This window comes from Gallus gallus, chromosome 10 (assembly GCF_016699485.2).
Source record: "Gallus gallus isolate bGalGal1 chromosome 10, bGalGal1.mat.broiler.GRCg7b, whole genome shotgun sequence".
In the NCBI taxonomy this organism is placed as follows: domain Eukaryota; kingdom Metazoa; phylum Chordata; class Aves; order Galliformes; family Phasianidae; genus Gallus; species Gallus gallus.
The window spans coordinates 17,449,916-17,475,749 of NC_052541.1; the positions used below are offsets into that span (position 1 = coordinate 17,449,916).

Here is a 25,834-nt window from a genome sequence, read left to right on the forward strand (position 1 = left end):
AGTTTGCAGGATCAAGGCCTGAGATGGTATCTTCTGTAAGGAAATTTGTTTACCTGCTCTGCTCTGTATTTTCAAGATTCATGACTGAGCCCTGCGAAGCTATTTCTCTGAGAAGACCCGACGTGGCTAAGCCGGCCGGGCACAGCTTTAAAGCAGCATTACGAAGCCAAATGATTCTTCCTGTAAACAAAACAGTTTGCAGGAGCTTGGATTGGGAAGATGTTACAGCACTGGGTACGTCGCATTGCAAAGCTTTGGGCTGCATGAGCTGTGTGTATTGAGGCGTTAATGCAGGGTGGGTGGGCATTGGGCCCAGAGCAGATGTGATGATGAGTGAGAGCAAAGAGGCAGAGAGGAAGGAAGAGGAGAGCACGTTTCAGGCTCCTCAGTTCTTGACAAGGCAACCGCAGCTTACAAAGCCTGGGCACCCACCCTGTGTGCCTCTTATCAAGAGAAAGTAGGAAGCAACACGATCTGGGAGAGAAAACAAACATATTTGGTTTTTCTTTTTCTTTCTTTCTTTCTTTCTTTCTTTTTTTTTCATTAACAATAGCTGTTTGTAGGCAAATAATGCTCAGGTCTGCATGGCCAGATCAATGCAGGGAGTGGTTCATGGTGCCAGATGCACTGAATGCTTTGTAATGAAACAGGTCCTTGAACTGCTTCCCAGCACAGACGCTATCTTAGTGGGTTATCGTGCACTTGCTTCTGTTCCTGCTCCCACTCTCCTCGTTTTCCAGCATTGGCCCTGGCAGAGAGAAGTGATGGCAAAAGGAAATAGAAGTTGTTTTAATATAAAGGCTTCAAAACGCTCAGCTGTTTGTTATTTCCTTGCCACTAACTTTTCCAATTTATTTTTGGAGGCAGGAAAACTAAAGAGAAGGCGAATCCACGTGTACAGTCAGTTTAATACCTATGACACACATGAAGAGAATTAATTTGAGTATTTTGCTTCATGAAGTAATTAGAGTGCAAAGTATAAAAGTGCTGTCTTCCATCCTGAGCCCCTAAAGTCTTGTTTTGCACCATGAGGACATGTTTAGGATGACAAATAGGCTGCCAAGCTTACCCAAATAACGTCCTTGTGTTGTTTCTCTTCACATTTACATGCAGATTTTGTGGATATGGAGAGAAATGGAAGACCAGTCTCTTATTCAGATGCCATAAACTGGGATGGCACAAGAAAGGTGACAGGAGAACTGGAGATTGGTGAGTTTATGGGGTAAGGCTGCTTCAACTCCCAAACACACCCAGTGCATATAGCTCTTCTCCTCTCATAGCATTTGGCACAGCTCAAGTAAGGTTGGAGTAACTAATAAAAAAAGCAAAGAGCTGTAAGACATACAATTTCCAAAGGATCATTGTGGCAGCCTGGTCTTTAAAAAAAAAAAAGGGTCCTATTTCTAGGCTGTAGCCCTTTCAAAATTGCTTGTGAATACTGAATAGAATCTGATCTGATATAAGATGGCAGAATTTTTCATTAACGTTGTGTCATTTGCAATGTACTTCACACCCGAGAGCCTTAGTTCGATTATTACCATTTCTTCTTGTTTTATATGGCATGTTTGGCTTCAATGAACTCATAGCAAAAAAAATCCCATACCCATAGAAGCCAAATTTTAAGCAGCAGAAATTACCATTAGACAGCTCAGTAATTGGTTAGACACCTAAACAAGCAATTAGGTATGTTTGTTAATAAGGAGCCTTTTCAGATGGGTATCTGAGGGACCGTTTCTCCATCCTGTTGGTGAATCTAACCCAAAGTGATGAAATCTATGATTTTCAAGTCTGGAAAAATGAACTCAAATGGAAGAAAACTACACCCAGAAAATAAAGTTATAGGAATAATATGGTTGCAAAATCCGGCACGGAAAAATAAGCAAGTTCCCAGCTTGAACTCCCTGGTGAGCAATGCCCTGTGGGCTGTGTGTTCTGCCTTATCTGGGTGTTTAGGTGGGAGATCTGCAGAGCCCCTGTGTTGTGCAATTACAGCTGGAGCTGAGCTCACTGGGAGCTGAGCTCTGGACGCTCTCATGTGGAGTGCTCAGGCTGTAGGTGACTTACACCCAACATAATGAAGTCCTTTTTTGAATTCATCACCTCCTGCCTTGTTTTCTCTGGGGTCAGCATTCTCTCAGAATGAGTGGGAAAGAAAGTGCTACGGTAAGCAACGTGGGAAAAACATATGGGAGTGAAGAATTTTGTGCCCAAAGTGCAGTTTGAACAACAGGCAGTAAAAAGTCCCGTTTCTGCACATTAAGGATAAAACATGAGGGGAGCTGCTTTTTCAAGAGCAGCAACCATTGCTGATGCAGACTGGGGGGGATGGCTGTAGGAAAAGGGCACTGATCACTCAATTACAACTCATCAGGGTAGACACAAACAGGCAAGTTCTGGTCACTCCCAGCTGCTGGGTACTGAAGCATACAGCCTCAGTAGCCTGTCAGAGTATACAGTTTCACACAAGCATTCATGTTTGTGTGTATGTGCTTCAGGGTGTATGTAAAGTAAGAAGAATAAGCTTTGGCTCTGTGCCACACTAACTGCACTGCTATAGAACTTCTGCTCAGCTTGGAATATAGGCTGAGGAATAAAAAGTATCTGGTAAATATCAACTGCTTGAATTGTATGGCAGCTCTCAATGGTTACACCACTGCTGATGGGGCTCAGTGCAGACCACGGTCATGCCAGTGAGTATCTACCCTACTGCCAAGTCTGCGTTTATCCAGAGATGCCAAAGCTGCCCAGAACCACCATGATCTCAGGTGATACAGAGATCTTCATCAGTCTTCTGGGTACAACCCCACTGCACTCCTGGTGCGGGGCCAGGATATAGGACAGATATACAGGCACAGGGTGTGTTTGGAGGAGGAGTTACCACCCAGAATATTCCCTTTCTTAGGGCTGGATAAGGTTAGGAATTCTAGCAAATTAATTTCTGCAGAAATGATGGCATGCAGCAGATAGGGACACCACTCCATCATAGCACAAACACGTCTTGGGATGGCTCTCAGCACAGACAGACTGGAACAGAACAGTGTGGTGAGATCCAACTTATGGTGGCAGACTTGCGTACATGTCTGACCCAAATTAGGAAAGGCAATCTTTGTGCTGGCTGACAGATAATCGTATCACAGACTCCTATCATAGGATAGCTTGGGTTGGAAGGGAGCTTGGTGTACTCAGAGTCTAGAAATCATCTGTGAGACATGGTTCTGCAAAGCATAGCAGCAAGGAATTCGGTTATCGCAGTCAGTGCACATATTGCAGACATCTCTGAGAACACTGCTGCAACAGGAGAACATAATAAGGTGACTCAATAGTGACGTGACCTTTCATTAACAGACTCTTTTCCTCTTTTCCCCTGTTTCTGACACATTTATGAACTGTTACAAAGTTCGGTAAAACCCACTTTTTCAGTACTTCCACGTGAAGGGTGGTGTGGTGCTCCTGGAGCATGGGAACAAACATAAAATGCCTCTCACTCATTCTGACACAGACCCTGCTGTTGCTTTTAGGGCATCTCCCACTGAGCTCCCCACTCAGCAGGATGGAGGACTGAGTGTTTTCTCTGTGGTGGGTCTGATACAATCACTGGCCACAGAGGACACATCTCCTGAGGCTGGTGGTGTTGGTCCGGTTTATGGTAGGACGGAGTTTCCCAACGAGGGCCCAACGTCCACAAAACTCGTTGGTGGAACGTATTGTTACTCTACTTGTGACATGACTAAGGGACATACTGTTCACAGCTATGTATATTGGTCAAAGCTTATTATTTCAGCTCATCCATATGCCACTGACTCACAATTCATTTGTACAGCCTTTTAAAGCAGTGCTGTATCCTGAAGCCCTTTGTGCAGAACTTTTACCTTAGCTGCATCTCACTGTGCACCTATGTTAACTCAAAGAAGTGATAGTACCTAAAATAACGTTCCCAGGATTGATCTGCAAAAAATCTTCCCTGTGAGAGATCGAGACAAAGTCATTCTGTATGAGACAATCCAGTGGAATGACTCCTTTGACACTGCTCGTCCTGAAAGTTCTTATTCATACTTGCCCTCATCCAGATATTTTGGTCTCTAATTACAGAAGCACTTTCCATGTCTGCTGAGCGTTTCTGTGGGCAAAGCACAGGCAGATGGAAACAAATTAATTCTATCTGTATTGTGCTACCTCCATGGCAGTCTATTCCCCACCGTCTGATATCCGAAGCATCAAATCATTACCTGTAGTCTTATGATACATAATCACAAAATCCAAACTGGCAAATTATCCGAGACACAAAGTTCTGCTGCCAGGCTGTGTCACCAGCCCTGAAATGGATCTGTGGCCATGTCTGTTCCAGAGAGAAGAGACAGAAATGTTTCCATCTCTGACTCTGATTTGTGCAGTCACATCACTCACCTTGTAGCTTCGCTGATGACATCCAAGAATAGCTTGGATGCAACTTCCACATTACTGGGGCCAGTATTAGGTGTGGTTTTAGCTAAGATTTTTTTCTAGTTTTGATGCTTTTCTTGTGTTGGTGGGAAAAGACAAGAGGTAATGGCTTTGGGAGAAGAAGTAATGACTATAAGTTGCACCAGGGGAGGTTCAGGATGGAAAAAGTTCTTCTCAGAGCAGTAATGCATTGGCACAGGCTGCCCAGGGAGGTGGTGGGGTCACCGTCCCTGGAGGTGTCCAAGAACTGTGGAGATGTGGCACTGAGGGACGTGGTCAGTGGGCACGGTGAGTTGGGGTTGGAGGACTTGAGGATCTCAGTGGGATTTCCCAACCTCAGTGATTCTATGAAATAGCAATTGGAAAGTTAAGAAGGGACAATATGGATGTAAAGGTTTCAGCTGTTGTACTGCATCTCCCCACCTGGAGAGGAGACCTCGGGAGCATCCCACGAGCTCCGGGAAGCAGGATCTGATTCACTGGTGGTGCTTTCCCTTCTGAATCAGCATTAACGCTCATGATATCACAGCTGATCTGCCTTTATTTCTGAGCGCCGGAACAGCAAAGTGCTGACTAGTGCTGGGGATTACAGATTCTGCAACATTTTGTAAGATAACTCCTGGCACCTCGCCACTCGTTATATGGAAAATATGCCGCGTTATCTTCCATGCGTGTGTGGGTGTGAGGGTGCTCCCAGTGTCCTGGCCCCCAGCCTAAGGAGCCCTACGCATACTTTATTCAGAGGACTGTTAAGCAACGCGTAATGAACTCGTTCCGGCGCCGAGCCGAGATCTGTCACTTTAGACACGTTCCATATCCTTCAAGACTCCCTGACCGCGCGCATCCATCTCGGCGTCGCCACCGCGCTACGAGCGCCGCGCTGGAGGCCGCACCCTCGGGGCCCCTCGGATGGGCTCAGGCCAACTGGCCGCTCTCCCCGAGCCCTGAGGTGCCTCCATTCCTCTGAGAGGCCTCCACCGCCGCCCTGAGGACACTTCATCGCCCTGAGGGGCTCCGCCGCCCCGAGGAGCGCCAACCGCCGCTCTGAGGCAGCAGGCGCGGCCCGCGGGCGCCCCCCGACCCTTCGCCGGCCGCAGCGCCTCGGCGGGGCGGCGCCGCCCGTTACCTGAAGGCCGCTGCCTCGCGGACGGGGGCGGGGCCAAGGCGGGGCGTAGTGGCTCGGCAGCCAATAGGAGCGGGCGGCGGCGTTCTTAAGGCGGTGCCGCGAGCTGTCAGCGGCAGAAGTGGGGTCTGGGCTCGACGGGGTGGGTATGGCCGCGGTCAACGGTGCTGTGGAGAACGGGCCGCCTGACAAGAAGGGGCCGCCGCTGCCACGGCCTCTGAGGGGTTTGGAGGTGAAGTACACCAAGGTGAGCTGGGGAGGTGGGCTTTGCTGCAGTGTCACCTTGTGTTTGGGGGAATTGGGCTGGTGGTGAGATGTTTTCTCTTTTCAAGTTGTTTTTCATTAATTCCTTCAGTGTGAGCTTTATTTGTTGTTTTATCATCTCCTAATGCCCTAGATAGTGGGATAATAGGGGTGTAATGGTGGCTGAGTGACCAGAGCAAGTGGGTCCCTGTGTCATTTCTAGAGAGCTGCACTTGCTCCAACCTCTAAAGTTTAAAAACAAAAATTATTATTATTATTTCTTAACGTAAAGAACTTGTAGTGCTGCTCCAGATGCCCACAGGCCCTTCCGGCACTGGGCCCACTGAGAGCCGCAGCTCTGACGGCCATTTTGCCCCATGTCTGCTCACGGAGATCGTGTGGTGAATCCCTGCTCAAGGGCAGCGCTCAGCGCTGTGTCAGTGCTCCACAAAGTCCCATTTGGACAGGGTGAGCCCAGGCAGGCTGGGAGGGGTGCCGTGTGAGGGCCCTGATGGTAGCGGTTGGCTCTGCCATCCCTGTGGGAATGCACTGAGCAGGGGATGCAGGAGGGCCGCATCTGTAGGAGGACGTGGAAGGGCTGTGAGATGAGGCTAGGCCTGCTGGTGGCTCTCTGAGGTGAGCAGTATGGATGCCCATTGTGCTGCTTGCTTGCTGTCCCCATGGGGCTTCTCATGGGCTCGCTGGCCACCTCTGGGAGAAGCCAAACAGCCCACCGCTCTAAGCCTTCCCTCAAACTCAGTTTGGGAGCTCTGTCCTTCAGAAGTGCTGTTGGCATTGCAGGAGCGTTCAGCTCCACTCTAGCACTTTGTGTGCACGCAGCTCTGTGAGCCCCGGGTTGCTTTTTGTTCCCAGCAGCCTGACCCGTGCCCTCACACAGTGGGGGAAATAGCCAGGCTTGTGGCTGTTATATTTCAGTTATATGTCTGGGCTAGAAGAGCTGGAGGGTCTGAGTGTATATTAATTACTGTTACATTTCTGTGCTAAATATTTCAAGGCAAAAAACTGTAAACCCCAAGCTCAGTCTCTTGCAGTGAGAAGAAGGAGTAAGCAGTGATAGTTTGTCCGGTGAGGCGTTGGTTTGAATTACACATCTGAAGTACTGAAACAAATCAATCAAGCCCAGTGGTTATGCTAACAGCTAGTTTTTAATTTCTCAATGTATATATATTTTTGGAGATAAAATTGTCACTTAGCAGCAGATTGGATCTGCAGCTGCTGATAGCAGAACTGCATAATGCTGCGCTAACAGCTCTTTCCTGTGTCCGGAATGGACACCGCATCAGGATTCTTCTTCAACATCCAAATGTTCTGCTTTGTGTTATTTTTATTGTTGTGAACACTTTTTAAAATATTCCTTTGGGATCCAATCCTGCAGCCGTGTTTGTTTTAAAGACCAAATTTTTATTCTCCAGAGTTTTGCCAGAGACTCTCTGCACCAAAAGTGTCGGAGTTGTAACCTAATAGTGGGAAACCATGTTAATTAAAAGTGTGAATTTGATATTTGATCCAATGCCCCCGGTGCATCTGAGAAAATAACGAGCAGCAGTCAGTCTTCATAAAACGGAGGGGTTTTCTGCAAGCTCTGAGTTCCACCAGATGTGTGCAGCTGATGGCACACTTTCTTCTGCTTCACAAAAAAAATATTATTTTTGGTTCTGCCAGTTACTGGGCTGAGTGAGAGGGAAGGAAGACTATCACCAACGATCTTGCTTACAGAGCAGCTTAATGCTTGTCCCGGGTGTGTGATGGAAGTAGTCTGTCCAGAGTCTCATGTCCTGCACTTGGAGTATGCAATGTGAATGGTTGATACGCTATTCTGTTTTGTTTCAACTCCTGGCACCAAAGACTGGGCTATGCTGTGTGGTTCCCAGAATGGTGTCAGCATATAGGTTACATTTTAAAACATCAGATCCTTTCGCCCTTGTTTTACTATTTCTCATAGAAATGCTGCTTTCTGATCCCAACCTTCTCATGTAGAATTAACGCTCAGTGCAGAGGTGGAGGAATAACTCCCCTGTACTGAGGTTGTGAGCATGTCTGACTTTGTAACTTTCAACTTCTTGCTATCGCCTCTCATGCTTATTGTGACTTTATTCAAGAGAAACAGGGAACCTGAAATGGAAGTGTTATCTGTTACAAAAATAACTACTTGTTATTTAAGTGCTGCATTTTAATTTCTAATACCAATTAATATTTCTAATATTGACTTCATGTGATAACTTCCTGGCAATGTTTTCTTCCTAAGCCTGTATGAAACAGGTGGGACCAGAAGTGCAGCATCTGCGCCAGTTATATCTCAAATACTTCTCTGCAGAAATAGTTGGGAGGAACTCCTTTCAGGAAAAAAGCTGCCCAAGGAAAAATTATGACCCAGAGCAGTGGGAATTTCAAATGTAAGGGATGCAACATTAATCTCCTGCTGGTGCATAGAGTCATAAACAAGATTGCAAATGTGGAAGACTTCCAAGTAAAAGTACTAGCTTACAGCCACTAATAAAGATTACTTCATCTAATCTTGATTTTTAAAAAGTATCTTTATTTATAAAACATAACACTGCCAAGTTAGATTGCAATGTGGATAAGATGCATATTGAATCAATTAATTGTATATAGGTATTCATGTTCTGTTTACAGTGTGTAACAACACTCTAGCATTTAATGCGTTTTTAGTTACGCAATGCTGGGACTGTTTGTTCTTGCTCTGGAAATGCAATATTTTGAAACACTTAAATCTTGTCGCAGATGACTCCAAGTGACGTGGGAGGCTCGATCTATCCTGTGGCAAGGCATAGTGGGGTAGAACCAAGCCTGTTCCTACCTTCCTCTGTGGTGCTGAGGGCAGTTGTGGAAGTAGCCCAGGGCAGGATACGAGTAACCGAGTAATATTGCACGCAGACACTTTGTAGCATGCAACAAGGGGCAACTTTTGCCTGGACCCCATGGGTTTCTCTTGGTGTCTGCTTGCTGTTCTTGTGGAAATGGACTTCAGAAATGGTCTCTTTCTCATTGCTAAATTACGGCATTACACTGTGTGGGCCCCATCCTCTGTCTTCCTTTTGCTCAAAACTAACTGGGTGCACGAAGGCTTTCTTGTCCCTTTTCTGGCTCAGTTTGCATAACTGCTGTCTGTATCATAAACAGTCTCACTGGGATAGATTGAATGTACCATCAATGGAAGCTGAAGAGCCTTGGGACCTTTGAAGAGTACTTGTGTGACTTTTTTTGTTTTGTCTGCATCAGTGTTGTCCCTCTCCTACCTGTTCTGCTCATCTTGCTCTCTCCTCAGATATTTATAAACAATGAATGGCACGAGTCTACCAGTGGAAAGAAGTTCCCTACCTACAATCCCTCGACGCTAGAGAAAATCTGTGATATTGAGGAAGGAGACAAGGTAAGTGTCATTAGAAAGGTGATACAAAAGAGTTTAAGGGACTTACTTTTTTCATAAAGTGCAAAGAGAAAAAGCTGACTTGTAACAACATACAGCTAACCAGACTGGGAGCTGGGACACTATGTGTGCTGCTTGAGGATTACATGGGTTGGGTGGGATCGGTCTTGTCTAGCTCAGCTGAGTCACTTTCCCTGATAGGAACTGCCTACCAAATACTGCAGGAATGAGATTGGGCATCATTCCAGCTTTATAGAGCTGGAAGCAAGCAGCCATGCTGAGGAAACAGTGATGACAACAAATGTACATCTCTGACAGAACTCATGCATCATATTTGGAGTGGTTTACATGCAGTCTGCATGTCAGCCTGTTGGAGTCACTGGACTGCAATTCACTTATTTTTAAAAATATGATCAACAAATAACCTGTTTGGGAAAACTTGACTTCAGTAATGCAACACTGCTCACTTTCTGCTAGAGATTTCTTATGGTTTCCTTTTCCAACTGGTGCTATGGATTCTAGCTACCTACACAAATGTGACAACTGTCATTTAAAATGAAACCAGCTTGGGTTTGGTAACAGTCCGAAGTAAGGAACAATCAGATGCAACGCTTTTCCAAAACAGCTCATCTCACATGGGCCATCTGGACTGCTCTGTGGGAGAGAGCTGGCCTAAGACTTGCTTTTGACAGTATGTCATGGGAAGGTGATTCACAGCTTCCCTAATGTACCAGGGCCTTGGCTAATCGTCACTCTGGGCAGTAGTGACAGGCAGTGTGTACTCTTCTCAGTATCTAAGTTTGCCCATCGCTTGTATGCCTTGGAGAACCTCTCCTAGTAAGAGCTTTGTTAGCTGGAAAAGTGCAGTGTGGTGCTGGGTGTTGTGCTGTGCATGTCAATAGAGCCTGACAATTCTGGAGATGGGAGTGAAGTTGTTTGGTAATGTAGGGCTTCAGCCTCCCTGCAAATGGTGCACAGGCTTTGGATGCCACTAAAGCAGTCCCTGAGGCCTAGTGCCGTGATGGATCTGTGACTCCATGAGACAATTGTAGATGAAGACAAAGCTTAATATATGTAATTCCTCTGCAGTAACTGGGTAGTACATAACTCTATTTAGTGGTATGTAAACAGTGGAGCTGAAGCAACTCTGACGCAACTGTATTTTGCGAGGCAGAAACCATGACTCCACTACTCGCTGAGCTAAGTGTCTCTCAGGCAGTTACAGAGCATTACATGAGTATTTCAAGCCTACTTCTTAATTACTTGGTTAGAGAAAATTCTTAGGCAGAACTGAAAGGCCAGTATTGTGCCTTGCCTCCTTGAGACTTGCCCTTGCCTGAATTCAAGAACAGCTTTTCAGCTTGCAGGAGAGTCCCTGCCTGTGAATACTTGGTATAGGTGCCTGACTCCTGGGCGCGTAAAATAATTGTGTGCAAGAATGTATGCTAGATGCAGCTGAAAGCCTCATCTACCTCTTTACATCAGATATTTATTTCACTGTAATTACATTTGTATGAGGGAACTGAGAAGAGTCAGACCTGCTAGTGGGTTAGTTAAAAGACAGAATTGGAGTGGGACTTGGTCCAAACCAGCTGTTAGGCTGCTAGTGATATGTGATGATGTCCCACCACCCTCTGGGCAGAGTTCCCTGAGAATTTCCATGGCCAGCTCTATCATCTCCATACTAAATCTATGACCCCAATCTGTTGGGGCAAAGCTCCCTGTTACTACAGGAAAATGGTGAGTCATGTGGTGCTTTTCAGTGCTCTGTCCCCTTTAGGCACTGTGCTCAGTTGTGCTGGTGAGTACTGCAGCAGAGGTGTGCTGTGCCAGGGTTGGTTCTGCCTTCACAGCAGGCAGGGAGTGGGACTCTGTTTCCCTAACCTTGCTCAGAAACCTGTCCTTTCCTGGCTACACTGGGTATGTTTTGCTTGGGCTGCATGTGAGGGGTGGGAATTTGGCAGCTGATATCTCAGTGGTGACAAACAAGTTTGGTGCTGAAACTTGGCCAGTGTTAGAAGGCTAGGTGTAAAGGTTTTGTTTTGTTCACAAAATTCAAGACACAATTTCTCTTGATGAATAGCTGGGGAATAAAAGGAAGTGTCAGGTGGAAAAGAAGTATTTAAAAAAGAAAAAGCACTACCAATAAAGCAGCAAATGATTCTACTGGATACCTGGAGGCTTCCAAGTAATGGCTTGGTGTCTCAGTGTTCTCCAGCTACAATCAAAAAGGGATAACTTTCTTCATTAGGTTTTTGACCCTCAGAAACGGTGCAGCCCTGGAACTTCTGCCCTCCCTTGCTGTGTTACTGTATCATGGGAAAAAAAAAAATACATTAGCTGTTATCACTTCTCTAGTCCTATTGGTAATGTTTGAAGATAAGCTCTTCTAGTAGCTTTCTAATATCCAGGAAGGATGGGGGAAAGGAACTCCATTCTTAAAGGAGTGGCCACCTAGCTGCCTGGCACAGATGCATGGCTGGGATTGAGCAGGATGGGTGTTATGGAGCAGTCATGGTCACTTCTCAGCAGTTTGCTCTTTGGTAGTGGATCTTTAGAGGGTTATAAGCATGTTTTGTTCACAGGCATCTTGCCTGCCTTCAGACTATGGACATGGGCTGAGGTAAGAGGCTGCAGAAACGTTATTCCACACAGCAAGCTCACAATACCATAGATAATGGTTTGGGACACTACAGACTGTTAAGTTGTTCTTTGTAGCTGATTGAAATTTTGGTTCTAAAGTTAGAGCAATGAGAAGCATAGACTGCAGGGGGCTTGCTGGAGAGTGGCTCAGCTGTGAACATCTTCTAATTGGGCATGCTTCTGCCTGTGTTAGAAAAGTGCCTTTCTGAGGATGTGCACAGTGGGGATTCTCCCAAGAAGTTCAAGTAAGATAGTGAGCATGGAGTGTGCTCCATCCCCAGTCCATCTCCTTACTGGCTGGGTCAAAGCCATGTTATCTACGCTGAGCCTGAAGCAGAGCAAGGCTTTTTCTGCAGATGTTCTCCCTTGTTCTCACCAAGGCGCTGGGATGATGGTCTGCCAGGTGCTGAGGCAGGAGAGAGGAAGAAGGGGCTCTGTAGAAATGGAACAGTGGTGAGCAGAATTTGAGGTAGAGAAGGAAGGTGGAGGACATGGCTTAGAACAAAGAAATCATGAGTTTGTTCAGGGGAAAATGGCATGCAGTTGTGTAACTGGGGCTTGTATCATAATGCAAACATCCAGGGTGGGTATGAAGGTTTGCTGGCATTTCCCAATCCTGTGTTGCTTGACTTTGCAACTTCAGTGTTCTCTTAGTAAAGCTTTTTATGTAATAGTAAATCTGTGTAGATCAAAACTGAGCACCAGGTTGCATGGACCTCTTTGTGGTTTTGTATGCTGCAGGGTGTCCTTGGCACTCTGACAGTTAGAAGTCGGTCTTTGTCACGCATTGTGCCTACCTATTGCAACATGCCTGTAATGAGCACACCATTCAAACTCCCCTAATGTCTAGTCATAACAGGATGGATTAAGAGCAGCATTCCAGCCTTCCTGAAGGACTTCCTTGTTTTTGCTAGTCTCTCAGGCCTATAGAAACTGTGAGCTCACAAGGTCTCGCTTGGTGGTGCTACCCCGAGGGTGTTTTGGGGGAGCTTTTGTTTGTAATAGTGACCGCACTCTGAGTTGCTGTGCATGCCCTGCAAATCCAAGAAAAGGGGGTGAGAATGAATACAGTTTCAGTAAATATCCACCCCAGGGCTAGTATCGCTATGACACTTCTATCTGTTAAATATGCCTTTTGCTGCACCTCCAAAGTGTGTCAGGTAGTAGTTGCTGCAGGAGAAAAACAAAGGCCATTTATGCTTTTATGGTTTTGTTTGCTTGTTTTTGGTTTTTTCCACCCCAGTACAAATGATTTTTAGGGGAAGGAGGCTCCGGACAGTATCTCTAGCTTGCAGTCAAAATGAAAGGCAGGAGAGCTTTGCTTAGACCTTTTGGGCTTCACTAGACTACCACTTACAGGAGCTGTAATGGGGCTTGGGTGCTCCTGTGCTTAGAGGGTGGAGACTGAAGTCCTTTGCCCATGCAGCCATCTTGTTCTTACTGCTGTGAGTGCCAGAGTGGTGGGAAGGCTCAGCACTGCGGCCATGAAGTCTTGGTGCTCCCAGCCTGATCTCAGGCAGTGATTTGTTGCCGCTTTAAACCTGACACATTCTCCTGTTTCTTGTCTTCTTAGGGTCTTATAACGTTGCCTTATTTTAGCTTAAGCCCTTGTTCCAGCAGGGAGAATGAGGAGCATATAAGTGTGCAGTAGTTGATGGTGCCTCTTAGCTTCTGTGACATTCCAGTTTGAATCCAGATTAACTGGATAGAAGCAGACCATTCTGAAGCCATGTTCTGCCTGTGGGGACAGGCACTAGGCATGATATGGCTGCTTACTACATCTGCTTTGTAGCCATGCTTGCTTGACCAGAGCCACTCTTTACCTCCTGTAGCAACGCAAGTCTCTTGCAATTGTTTCCCCATCAGTGCCCTTCTAAGAGGGTGTAGTTTTCCTGGCAGTAAAGGTCAGAGTTCTTTAAAGCTGTGCAATCTTGTGAAGAAAGAGCCAAATTTAGTTTAAGGTGCTACTTCAGTGGACGATGACTTGCTGTAAGTCAAGCGTATCTCCCCATAATGCTCTTCTTGGTTGAGCAAAACAGGCTTTCCTGTGATGGGAGAACAGCCAATCCTTGCTGGGTCTGTGCAAAATAGTCAAATCTAGTGTGATCAAGTCTGAATAGACAAGCCTTGAGAGTAGATCTATGAGAGCAGCTGGTGAAGAGCTCTGAGGAGCAGTCAAGGCCTGAAGCCCACCTTCTTGAGCCACATATTATGGTGAAGTGCAAGGACTTCTCCATCAGCTGAAGGATGCAGTGAAGTGTGGGCTGTACTAGACATTACTTAGAGCAGGAATCTGACCAAAGACAGAATGAACTGTGCTCTGTGTATGCTTGGGATATGTTCTTGGCCTCATGGATGTTGATGGCAGTGTTCCACTGACTTCATTGAGTCAGGAAGTTGCCCTTGCCATTGCTTTTTTTTAATTGTTGTATGTTAGTGAAGGGGAGAAAGGGGGAGTCAGGGCCATATTGTGGCCAGAGCATCATATGAAGCTTTGTTGGGGTTGATGGCATGAGAAGAGATGGAATTTGTTGCCCTCCTAAGTAGCAACTTATGAAAACAGAGTTAGATTTGGTCCTATATGCAGTAAGGCATTTGAGAGAGTGGCACTAAGTCTGGGTAGGTGAAATGACAGTCAAAGCACTAGACAACAAAAACCCTTCCATCTGGTAAAAATAATCTTGAAGAGCAGTCTGGGATCTAAGGGAGGTGTTTTTTTGTTTTGGCTTTTTTTCTATGCTGTTACTGGCATGCATTCAAGTGGGATGTAGTGGTGGGATCTAAGCTATGATTTTTCCCCTGGATAAAACTGATCTCTCTCATGGGGGACTTTTCTTTCTACATTTGTGTAGACCAGGCTGATTGATGGAGGACAATAGCCTGTCAAGCTTAGGGAAGCTCCAGTGGGAACAGAATTGGGATCTCATTTTTCCATCCTTTCCCTGGTGTCACTTACATCCTGTATCAGCAGGAATTTGATTCTGAATTATTTTATAAACAAACCAGTTGCATAAAATTACTCTTCAAAAACCCTGCTGATACTTTGACCTTTAGGTTGTTTATCAGCCCAGACCAAACCCAAAATGGCTTGCAGGCTTGGTTATAAATCCAAGAGTAAAATGGAGGTGGTCTTCTGAGAAGATTTGGTTTTAGCCACCACCACACCATCTAGGAAGCAGCTTGATGGGGTCTCTGCCTTTGCCCAACATCTTCCTTGTAACCTAACATTTTCTTATATATGTTGCTTCTCTAGCCTGATGTGGATAATGCAGTGGAAGCAGCAAAGGCAGCATTCCAGAGAGGGTCTCAGTGGAGACAGATGGATGCCTTAAGCAGGGGACGTCTCCTACACAAGCTGGCTGATCTTCTAGAGCGAGACAGAGTCATCCTGGCAGTAAGTATTGTGGTTGGTGAGTGGAAATAAACCAAGAGCAGTTGGCTGATAACTCAGCTTCATCTTTCCAATTTTGCTGCATCCATCTCCTATCACACTACTTCCAAGTGCTCTAAGGAAGAGGGAATCCTGCAGTAAGGTCCCATCTTCTAGCTCCTCTTTTTCCTGTGCTCACTGCCTTAGGCTGCCTGCTCCAGACTTCATGCTGTAGGGAATGCCTGACAGCTTTTTCTGTGTCAATGGGCTTCAGTATTTGTAGTGACAATTTGTAAAACCTTCCTGGATTAATCCATCCTTGTGTTAGCCTGAGCTTCATTAGTGTAGTCCTGTATTATGGATTTCAATTCCTCCAAAGGAGAACCATAGTTCAGTCCTGACGTAGCTCCTAGTCCTCTTCTCGACAGAAGTAAGACATTTGGGCCTGCTTGAGTCTGAGATAAAGAACAGTGCCTCCCACACAGAGAAACAAATAACAGTGATACAGGACCAAACTTTTTCTCCAAGCTGTGACACTAACTGTATATATTCTTTGGAACTGGATGCACTCTTCCCTCCCAGCCCTCCTTCTCCCTTCCTATACAAAGGGGAGAAGAATCTAGGCAGGAGTCATAGCTTATCTTCACTTTTCTGAAGGATGATTCTGGGGATCATAGACAGTGACTGTTAATTATTCATACTGGAATTCGTGTCCAAGACCTTGGCTGGTTATTGAACTGATTGCAGATATTGCTCATTGCTTTAAGAAGAAAAGTAATAGTATGTTTCTTGGTTTTAAGTTTATCGATGCTCTTGCATCTCTTAGCTTAGGTGGTATCTGCATATTTAAAACAGCAACAAGAAAAAGCCTATAAATCACAAAGGAAGGAAAAAAGCACAAACAACCAAATCTGCCTCAGTCCTTATTAAAAAAATGCAAGGCCAATTTAACTTTTTTCCAAATTGCTTCCCCTAAAATAGGGGGCTGGAAAGAGACTCTTGGATATCATCCAAAGTTTAAAATGTGTGTAAGTGGGATCTGGTACTTTCTCCACTGCATGTACTGGCTCAGGAAAATCTCTTTATAGCTGTGAGGCTATGTTGTCTTGGACTTCTGCACTGAAGAACTACTGCTAATGATTTCCTATCCTGTCCTAAAAGAATCCTTTTGGTGCAAAACAAGGGGAGTAGGACCTCAGCTAAGATATTCTGCAGTTGATGAGAAGCTTTTATGTTGGACTTGTACATTTCTACAAATTGTGCCTACAGTTCCTAATATGTCTCAGCTTAGAGCTGCTATCTATACTTCACTAGCTCAACATAGAACTCTTGCTATGCTCTTCTTTAGGAGTATTGCATTCATGTTGCTTGGTGCTGTTGTATGCAAGAGTTCCTGAGCTGGTGTCCCACTGAGAGCAGCATGTGTGGGGTGTATTTAGAAGTCTGTACTTACATGACTATTTCAAGCTAGGTCTCTTTCCCCAATATGTTCTCTGTGAACCATGTGATAGTCTCCAAGTTCTGCAGAACAGACTAGAAAAACTCCAGGTTTGAAGGCAATTCTGGCCAACAAATCAAAAGGGGGAGATATAAATGTGTGTGAATATGCTCTGTTCATTTTCTGCCCCCCCTTTTTTATTTTCTTAATGCAAATTCAAAGGAGCCTCCTTTTCCATAAACCAGGGCACTAATTTCAAGCTTTCTGCTGTCCTTCTGATCTGGGAGGACTTTCTTGGCATTGCTATTTTCTCTGCAGAAAACCAGCCCTAGCTGCTTTGGTTGCGTGTTAAGTAATCACTTACAAAAATCAGTTGTTTTAGCAGACATCCAGAGTGGATAACAATTCTAGTCATTCCAAGGGGAATGTCTGTTTGGACCCTAATGTCTGTGGAATATGACAGGGTATGACTTCATTTGTAAACAAAGATGTTTCAATCTACCAAGGGATATTGCTTCCTTTATGGATGTGCTGGCTTTTTCACCAATCTCCCATTTAATGACCTGAGCAGAACAAAGTATTCACTCAGCTAATGTTCAGAACAGTGAGAAGGGTACAGTCTGAGGCTGGTCTTTGTTTAGAGCTGCTCAGTGTCAGTGCAGCTTCAGTGAAGTAACTTCTCCCTTGCATTTGTCTAAGCACAGATCTAAGCCCAAATGTTACTTTACTAGAACACTGTATAAAAAAAAAAAAATGTGTTTTCTATCATCCTGTGGATAAAAGAGGCATTTCAGAGGTTGCTTTTAGGACAATGAGGCAGAAAAATAAAAGGAAAGTGGGTCAGGCTGATTTTAGTGACACCATCTGGAGTCCAGAACATTGGTGTCAGAAGGTCAGATACAGTGAAGTCAAGGTACTTACATTCTTTCAGAATGGTCCTCCAGACCACAGCCCTGTATCCCACCCACAATCACCTCCTGGGCTCTTGTAGAAAATGTCCGTTCATTGCAATGATTGAACAAAGCAACTTAGATCTAGTTGTCTCTGTTCTACCTTACTTGTATTAACTAAATTTCCCTTTAAATACAAAGTGAGGGAAGAAAACTCTCTGCAGCACAAAACACAAGAAAGTTGAGAGTGTTTTTCTGGAAGGTGTTTTTGTTTTTAAGAAAAAACTATGAATGTGTCTGACAGTGAATGTCATTTGTTGGGTTTTCTTTCAGACTTTAGAAACAATGGACACGGGAAAACCTTTTCTGCAGGCTTATTTCATTGACCTGGAAGGTTGTATAAAGACACTCCGATATTATGCTGGATGGGCTGATAAAATCCAGGGCAGGACTATCCCTGTGGGTAAGTTTCTTCACACTCAAAATCAAGGTTGGAAAGGGATCAGGCTTGATTGGACAAGTGAGAGGCATGGAAAGATCTGCTTCTGAAAACCTGCAATAGGAGACATTTATTTTCTGTCTCAGGATGGATTTTAAGTAGGTATCTTCTGAGATTCAGACTCACATGAGAACTAGGAATGCCTGGATAGATCTCTGGAAAATAATGGAAGGACACTGTCAGATGTTCTCATAGTTGAGAGTTTTCTTTTCAAAAGATTTTCTAGACTGCAGACCTAGAGCAGTCACATTGCACTCTTGGACCTATTCTCAAACGGATCCTCATCCATTTGAGGTCACCCAGAGGTGTGTTTTAAGATCAATAGAGATAGGATTCTTTGTCTAATGTGGTTTTGGATCTGCCTCCAGCCTCTCTGTTTGCAGTCATCTTAACTGTTCCTATAGAAGCAAAGATTTTTACTGTTTGTTTTTTTCTTTATTCTTTTGTTTTGCAGATGAAAACTTTGTCTGTTTCACCAGGCATGAACCGATGGGTGTTTGTGGAGCTATAACTCCAGTAAGTAACAGCAATGGTGCCCTTGGAAATGGAGGAAGTGTATGTGCGCTTCCCTATCTTGTACTGCAGCCATTTGATTCCTAGTTAAGTGCAGCTGTTCTGCAGTGAACTCCCATTTCAGTTGCTTGATGTAGTTTCTTGTTTTACCCCCATGCCAATTGCTCTTGGCAGTGCAAAATCCTCTGCAATGGAAGGGTGGGTCTTCTAATCAGTTGCTCTGTTCCTCTCTAAGGATGACAGCAGTCACCAGAGACCAGTCAGAGCTCTCTGACTCTTCAACTTTTAGGACAACCATCTTGTCATTACGTGTGTTAGCTTCTTGCTGCCTAGAGCTGATGCATAGTTCAGAGCTTCAAATCATATCCATTATTAATAAAACTCTGGCTGTTCTCTGAGCTTTCTGTGATTAAATCTCACTGAATGCGGTTTTTCTTTGAGGTCTCTTTCTCTGCTGAGGGGACAGTGTGGCTGGTTCTTGGAATACCTCCAGTTTTAGTATGTGCTGCTTGCTCTGTTTAAACAGACAAGCAGAAAGACTTTACAGCTATACGGGAGACATAGTTTGTTCCTGTCTAGTTGTAAAATGCTTTGAGCATGGTATCCTACAGGCTGAGAGGCAAGTGGTGTTGTGCCAAGATTCTTTGGATACTTGGATCAGTGGAGTCCACAGAATATTTTGACCCTTGGGATCAGGTTATAAGGGAGACAGGATAAAATGCATATGTGGTTTGGGATTTTCTGGACCCTGGGGATACCAGGTCTGGACCAATTTCCAAAGACATCTGGAGAAATAGTACCTTTTCGTTCAGCTGGACTGAACTTGTAAACCTGGTGATAAGATGGTACAGTCTATTTTGCTCTATGAGGGTTAGACAAATTGGGAGATGGTTGTTACTATTTATCAGGCATTTGGCTTAATGACATCTGTACAGTTTTTCTGCTTGAACAAGCAAAGTGTCTGCTTGTAAGCAGCTAGAATTTGTGACTTAATATCAAAACATCAGGTTTATCAACACTGATCATCAGTGTTATAAGTTTAATTGATCAATTAAAAGATATTTCGCTGTTATACTTACCACCTTTGGTACTCAAGCTCTTTCAGAACTTATCAGTTTAAAAGCCTGCATGTAGGATGCTTTGGAGGGCCACTGTAAGGGAAAATAGTGGGACTTCTACTATTTCAGGTGGGCCTTACACTAGCAATAAATACAATAATAAGACCAGATTTGTCTCAAGTTCAACACTGTTTGCAAAAAGCATGATTGGGGTCAACGAAGCCACATCTGTCTCCAGTTTACTTAGAGCTAATCCTCTTCAATTTTTTTTTTCCAGTTTTGTCTCTTCCACAAACAGTCAGTGGATGTGATTACTCCAACCTGATATAAAGGGATTTGTCACTGTTCTGCATGTCTCTCTAGGCTGGTTAACAGTCCTCCCTTTTTACTGTGGCTTGACCATACTTAAACAACCCTCTTAGTGAGGGCACTTTTTAGACAGTGCATCATATGACTGAACTTTATCCCAGGGTGATATTGTCAGACAGCCTTCATATCTGTTTCTAACTGTTACCTTCACCAGCCATTCTGCAATAGAAAGGTCTCAGTGGAGTTACGTTGTGCTCTGAAAGTGTAGAAAAGTAGTGAAGATGCAGGTGGCCGAAGATGAAAATTCAGGCCTTCTAGAGGGCTTAGGAGAAAAAGACAAATGGGTAAATCATAGAACGTGGCCATTGGAGAAATCACTGAAACAGGTCTGGAAAAGGGGAAGAGAGAAGCTGAAGAAAGCACATCAATTGAAGTTCCACTTTATCTCAGGGCTGCTGGGTTAGAACAGAACTCATCTCTTAAAATCTAAACTGCTAATTTATTTGTAAGTGTGAATTTGTGGATTCCTAACATACTTGGCTTCTTTCTTGCTAGCTGGGGGCCCATGGCTTGAGGCTTGACAAGAAGTCCCCTTACTGTTGGCCTGCTTCCATCATCCCTAAAGCAGCATTAAATATTTTTAATGAATAAATCCTTTCTGTTGCCAAATGACCTTTACTGAGATTCAATGTGAGCTAGATTTTCCACTTCTTGCATAGGCTCCAAGATCTACAAAAACACATGACCATGAAACAGATTAGCACAGAGGAAGCTGATGTGGACTTGTTCCTGATTCCAAATAAGAAATCTAATTGGAAAGGAGTGTTTTACAGAATGAAGGGAGAATAAGAGCTGCCCTGGACTTCCCTGACTGAACAATCCACTGAAGTTTTCTAATTATAAACCTGGAAGTGAATGATAACGTGCAACTCCTAACTCCTCAGGGATTAGCTAATACAGAAAACTGAGTTATTTTTCAATGGGCAGCTTCAGTTCTCCCATATAAAGACTGTGTACAAAAGTGATGCATCAGAACACTACCTCCACCATGGTTTCTGTGAGCAGACAAAATCTTACAGAAAGTGTGATCAGACTTCTGTGAACAATGAGGTTGCATCATGCAAAGATTTGTTTGACTTAGAGTTAACTTTAGGGCTGCCAACAATATTTGGAATCTCAGTGGGGTAGAGGAAGATGCACTCTGTAGCCCAAGAAAATGCAGTATTGTAAACAAACACTTTTCTTTGTGACTATGCTCCCAGTTGCTGTTTTCTCCCTGAGGTGGGGGAAGTACTGCATGGAAGTGAGTAGGTGGCTGATCTGAATGACCTTGTGTTCTTGCAGTGGAACTTCCCATTGCTGATGCTGGTTTGGAAGATGGCACCGGCGCTGTGCTGTGGAAACACTTTGGTTATTAAACCAGCTGAACAAACTCCTCTCACATCACTGTACATTGGCTCTCTGATTAAGGAGGTAAGGAAATCTGAACAACACACCTAGGTACTTTTCTTCTAAGACAATAAGAATTGTCTGCGTAGGCTTAAAAGATGTTCAATATACAATGAGGTGTGAGAATGACCTGTATTCTGCCTCTTTTCCCAAAGGCCTTCTTGACTGGCAGGGGCTGGATGGCAGGTAACAGAGTACAGAACTTGTAGGCTTTCCTCCTCCTTTATGGAGCTGCTGATGCTTTTATTTTTCTTCCTTGTCTTTTGCTTTCCCAAATGTGCAAAAGATTGCAGCTCAGTTTTATTAGGCAATAGGACAAAAAGGAGTATAATAGACAACAGTGAGGTTTTTAAAGTGAGATAATTCAACCAAGACAGAGTGAGTGCCCTAAGAAACAATTCTTCATATTTCTGTGGCTTAAAGAACAATTTAGCTACATCTGGCCTTTAAAGCCAACTCCTATATTGAGGCAGAGGGAAGATAATAAGCTGAGATTTCGAAGTGTTGTTTAGGTATCATCAGGTAGGACCCCAGGTGCCCTCAGATCTATTTATAGTCCAGAGGTGGTGGGAGGTGCACAGTACCTTTCAGGACTGTTTAATACATCCTTAGCCTCCTACAGTTAATTATATGACTAAGTATGAACAAAAACTAAAAGCTTTGGAGGTATGCTTTTGCCTCTCAGCTGGAAAAGTCTGTTTAAGCTCAGTCTAATGATGATTCTGTCTGTTCTTGGATAGACGAAACAGGAGGATGTGTTAATACTTGACACAAAGTGCTTCTTTGCCTGCAAAGGAAGTGTAAAAGCACTTCCACTTAAGTATCTCCTGTAGCTAATTGACTTGATAAGGTTATACAAGTTGAGTGAGCATAGGGTGCAATTGTCATTACTTCTAGTAGCCCTGCCATGCAACTGATCTTTTGTATGTCATTCTGACATACAGCTCTTCAAACCCTTCTATGGTATTTCCCCACAAAAAGCAGCTCCATTTGGGTAAGGTTAATATTTTAAGCTAAAGTCCAAGCTGTCCATTTCTTGTAGTTGTGCTTCAAGACAGAAGAGTAATTAGGGCAGAATAATTTGAAGATGCCCCTTTCTCCACCCAAAAGCAGCTAAACTCCTTGCAGGTTTTTAGAAGAACAAGTTCATCTTTTTTAATCTTTAGAAGGATGCAGGTGATCTTAGTATACAAGCAAAGCTACGTGTTTGGTTGAATGAAATAATATGATGCCAGCCAAAATATTTTGGCTTTCATTTTTGCAGAAAAAGAGGAAAAAAATTTAGCTTGGGGAGACCTGAACCAATTTTTTTGCTTCCTTGTGGCTTTGCTGCTGACTCCAAACACCATTACTTGCACAGTTTGACATTCGATATTTCTTTTTGAAAGCTCATTAGCCAAAATGCAAACTCTATTGAGCTGTCATTTATCATTATTACATGCATAGTAGAATCAGATTGTCCTGATTTACAAAAAAAAAAAAAATCTTACCAAAGCAATTTTTTGTCAGGTAGTACATAAACAATTATTTCAGTTTTCTTCTTTACTAGGAAGGAGCAGCTTCATGTACTGAGATTTTATGTGAAAAGGGAAAAGGAATGAAGCAGGCATTTAATATTCTGCCATTCCACTGTTAGTAAATGCAGGGAAACAGCCTTTGCAATCAGTGGTAGGGAAGGGCTAACTGGGAAGGGCTAGCTTAAGAGAGCTTAATCCTTGAAACTATTATTTCAGGAAGTAAAGAACAGACCAATAAGTCCCACACTTCTCCTTGTGCTAGAATTTCATCTGAAGTTTTACCATTTGTCTCTTTTGGCAAAATTATTATTTGGATAATCTAGGTTGTAAATGTGGTGGAAACTGGCATAAGTCTGTTACCATCTGTTCTCGTATTCTTGTTTTATTAGCACCATCGTCTAGTGAGGTTTTACTGACTTCTTAATCCCTCTGGCCCCTGAAGAACCACAAATGTCAACCTTTGTTCAAAACAAACTTTAATTCAGTTACCCCTTGGCCCCCAAGTACTGCTTTACAGATGGAGCCAAGTTTGGCCAAAAGACTTGCTCTTGTTTGATTTGACACTGGGACTCTTCCAAGAATTCTTACTGAGCCTTGGCATTTCCTAGGCATGGCTGTTATTTTCACCCACATCTATTCCACCTGATAGTACACAGCCATGTTACTGGGAAGTCTGGAAAACACTCATGTATGTAGTTTGGGCTCCTTGTCTGCAGCTTGCAGTTTTTAAGTGCTGCATACACTCTGAAGTACTTTATCATTCACTAAGCATGTTAAAGACTTTTCTGCATATCTGTGTCTTCTATGTTAATAGGGAAATGCATGTTTATGCCCTTAACCTGATTTCAGTGAGATTAGTAAATTCAAGTGGTGCTATTCATTATTATAGACTAAGGTGTTTTGCTCACTTATCTTCTGTGAGGCTACATAGATAAAGGAGTTTTGCACAGCCTTCCTGGAAATGCTATAGAAATGTTTGCAAGGGAAATGCTATAGAAATTACTGTGATTGTTTTTAGGGTTGGTCCTCGTCCATAAGAATACAGTACATGTAATTCAAGTGTCCTGAGAACTGAGCTGCAGCTCTCAGGAGTGCAGAGAGGCTTTAGAGTGCTCAAAATCCCTTACTACAAAACTGTACTTAACCTCTGTTTTAGGTGGGCTTCCCTCCAGGTGTGGTGAACATTGTGCCAGGCTATGGCCCCACAGCTGGAGCAGCCATCTCTACCCATCAGAGCATTGATAAAATTGCTTTTACTGGATCAACAAAGGTAGGTGATGGATTCCTTATAAAGCACCTATTGTGCATCTTTGTACCTTCTTCTAAGGCAGCAATTCATAATAGATAATACCAATGAAATATTAGCCATTTCCAACACTGTTTTCCATCATGTTCTGTGAGACAGGATTTCTCAGAAGTATTCAGGATTTGTCTAGGTCAGGTCCATCTCTTTTTACTACCAGTTCCTGTACTTGTGATAATCCCACCTCTCTAAACTGGGTTTTTGCCAAACTGCCACATATCTATAAGATCTGTAATAGATGTTCTGACACAAGGTAGGACAGTCTACAGGAGAGGCTGGCAGTTACTTAACATCATGTCATTGACCTGATGGAGCTTCTGGGCAAGTTTCCCTGCTAATCCTGCCCTGCATATGTGTGTAACTGGAAAACGTCAGTCAGAGCCCTGAACAATTCCTCCTTGGCTTTGGTTACCTCTGAGGAGCTAGCACTTAAATAAAAACATGGCCCTGTGCCTACAGCTTCCTCCAGTGATGTGGATGGAATCAACATTTGAGCACCTTTTGAGACCTGTGCAGTAAAGCACCTTTCTATTTGTTTTTCTCCTGTAAACAGCTACAGCAGCCTCGCTTAGGAGGGGGTGGCAGTGAGGCCTCTGCAGTATCAGACACCTACAGCCATCCTCTTCTGCCCCTGTGTAGGGGAAAGGAATGCATGGCTTGGCCTGGTCTATAGAACTGAGCTGTAGCTGTGACATGCACATGAATTTGTCTCTAGTAATCGTTGCAGCAAATTCTCAAAAAATATAAAGCGTGCTTATAAACATGGCTGTTTTTCCACTTGCTCTTCTAAGTTTTTCTTGCAGTGTTTATACACACACCCTGAAGAAGGGGCAGCATGCTAAGAATGGAAATGCTAACGCCTGTAGGTTCAGTTGAGGCAAACATAGTGTCTTCACTTTTATTTCCTTGAATAATATTATTCTTATGATCACTTGATGACTTCATCCATTCTGATGCCTGTATTCGTAATTGCAGAGTGTAATCAAATTACTTAATTATTGCTAATTACTTTGAATGGTGTTCTTGGTCAATAAAGGTAAATCACTGAACACTCAAAAGCTATTGCATTTAACAACAGTACCATCTAGTGGCTTTGTCTACATACTTACTGCTTAACTTAACCCAAAAGAGAGGAGGTGTTGAGCTTCTGTTTCTGTATAGAAATAATGGAAACAAATGTGAATGCAATAAAGTAAAAGCTCACAATGAGCTTTTACTCTCTTGATAGTTGGCCTAATCTCAGGGCTTATCCAGATACATGCTTCTCTCCAAATTCTGGATCATAAACTTTCAGCCTAGATTAGATGCTGGCTGTGTGAAAACAATAGAGCTTATAGACTCTTCCAGCCCACATGGATCTGTTTGGGTTTTCAATGAAAGAGGAGTATCCAGTGGATTAGGGACAGAAGGAAAACCTCAGCTGCTGGAGCCTATGGGCAAAAAACTCCTATAGACGCTGTGCTTGTCTTTCTAATCCATGGGTGTGCAGGAAACACCAAGGGAGATGGATTCTTTGCTTATGTGTGTGTAATTTAGAAGTGTTTTCTTCCCCCTCCGCCCATCTGTGAGTTCAGCTGCACCTCTGCAGTATTTGCAGCATAATGCTACTGTTTCTGAGCCAGGAAGTAAA

At 43.8% G+C, this 25,834-nt stretch overlaps 1 protein-coding gene across 2 annotated transcripts in view; it reads left to right on the plus strand.

Annotated features, from left to right (window-relative positions):
- The first annotated feature begins 5,677 nt into the window (after nucleotides 1-5,677).
- Nucleotides 5,678-25,834, plus strand: part of ALDH1A3 (aldehyde dehydrogenase 1 family member A3) — a 34,957-nt gene continuing 14,800 nt past the window's right edge. For both annotated transcript variants that reach the window (XM_046898888.1, NM_204669.3), the window contains exons 1-7: nucleotides 5,678-5,810; nucleotides 9,114-9,218; nucleotides 15,112-15,252; nucleotides 17,890-18,019; nucleotides 18,510-18,571; nucleotides 21,280-21,408; nucleotides 24,058-24,171. In XM_046898888.1, the coding sequence (XP_046754844.1) occupies nucleotides 5,712-5,810; nucleotides 9,114-9,218; nucleotides 15,112-15,252; nucleotides 17,890-18,019; nucleotides 18,510-18,571; nucleotides 21,280-21,408; nucleotides 24,058-24,171 (780 nt within the window). In that variant the 5' untranslated portion in view covers nucleotides 5,678-5,711. The remainder of the gene's footprint in view (nucleotides 5,811-9,113; nucleotides 9,219-15,111; nucleotides 15,253-17,889; nucleotides 18,020-18,509; nucleotides 18,572-21,279; nucleotides 21,409-24,057; nucleotides 24,172-25,834) is intronic.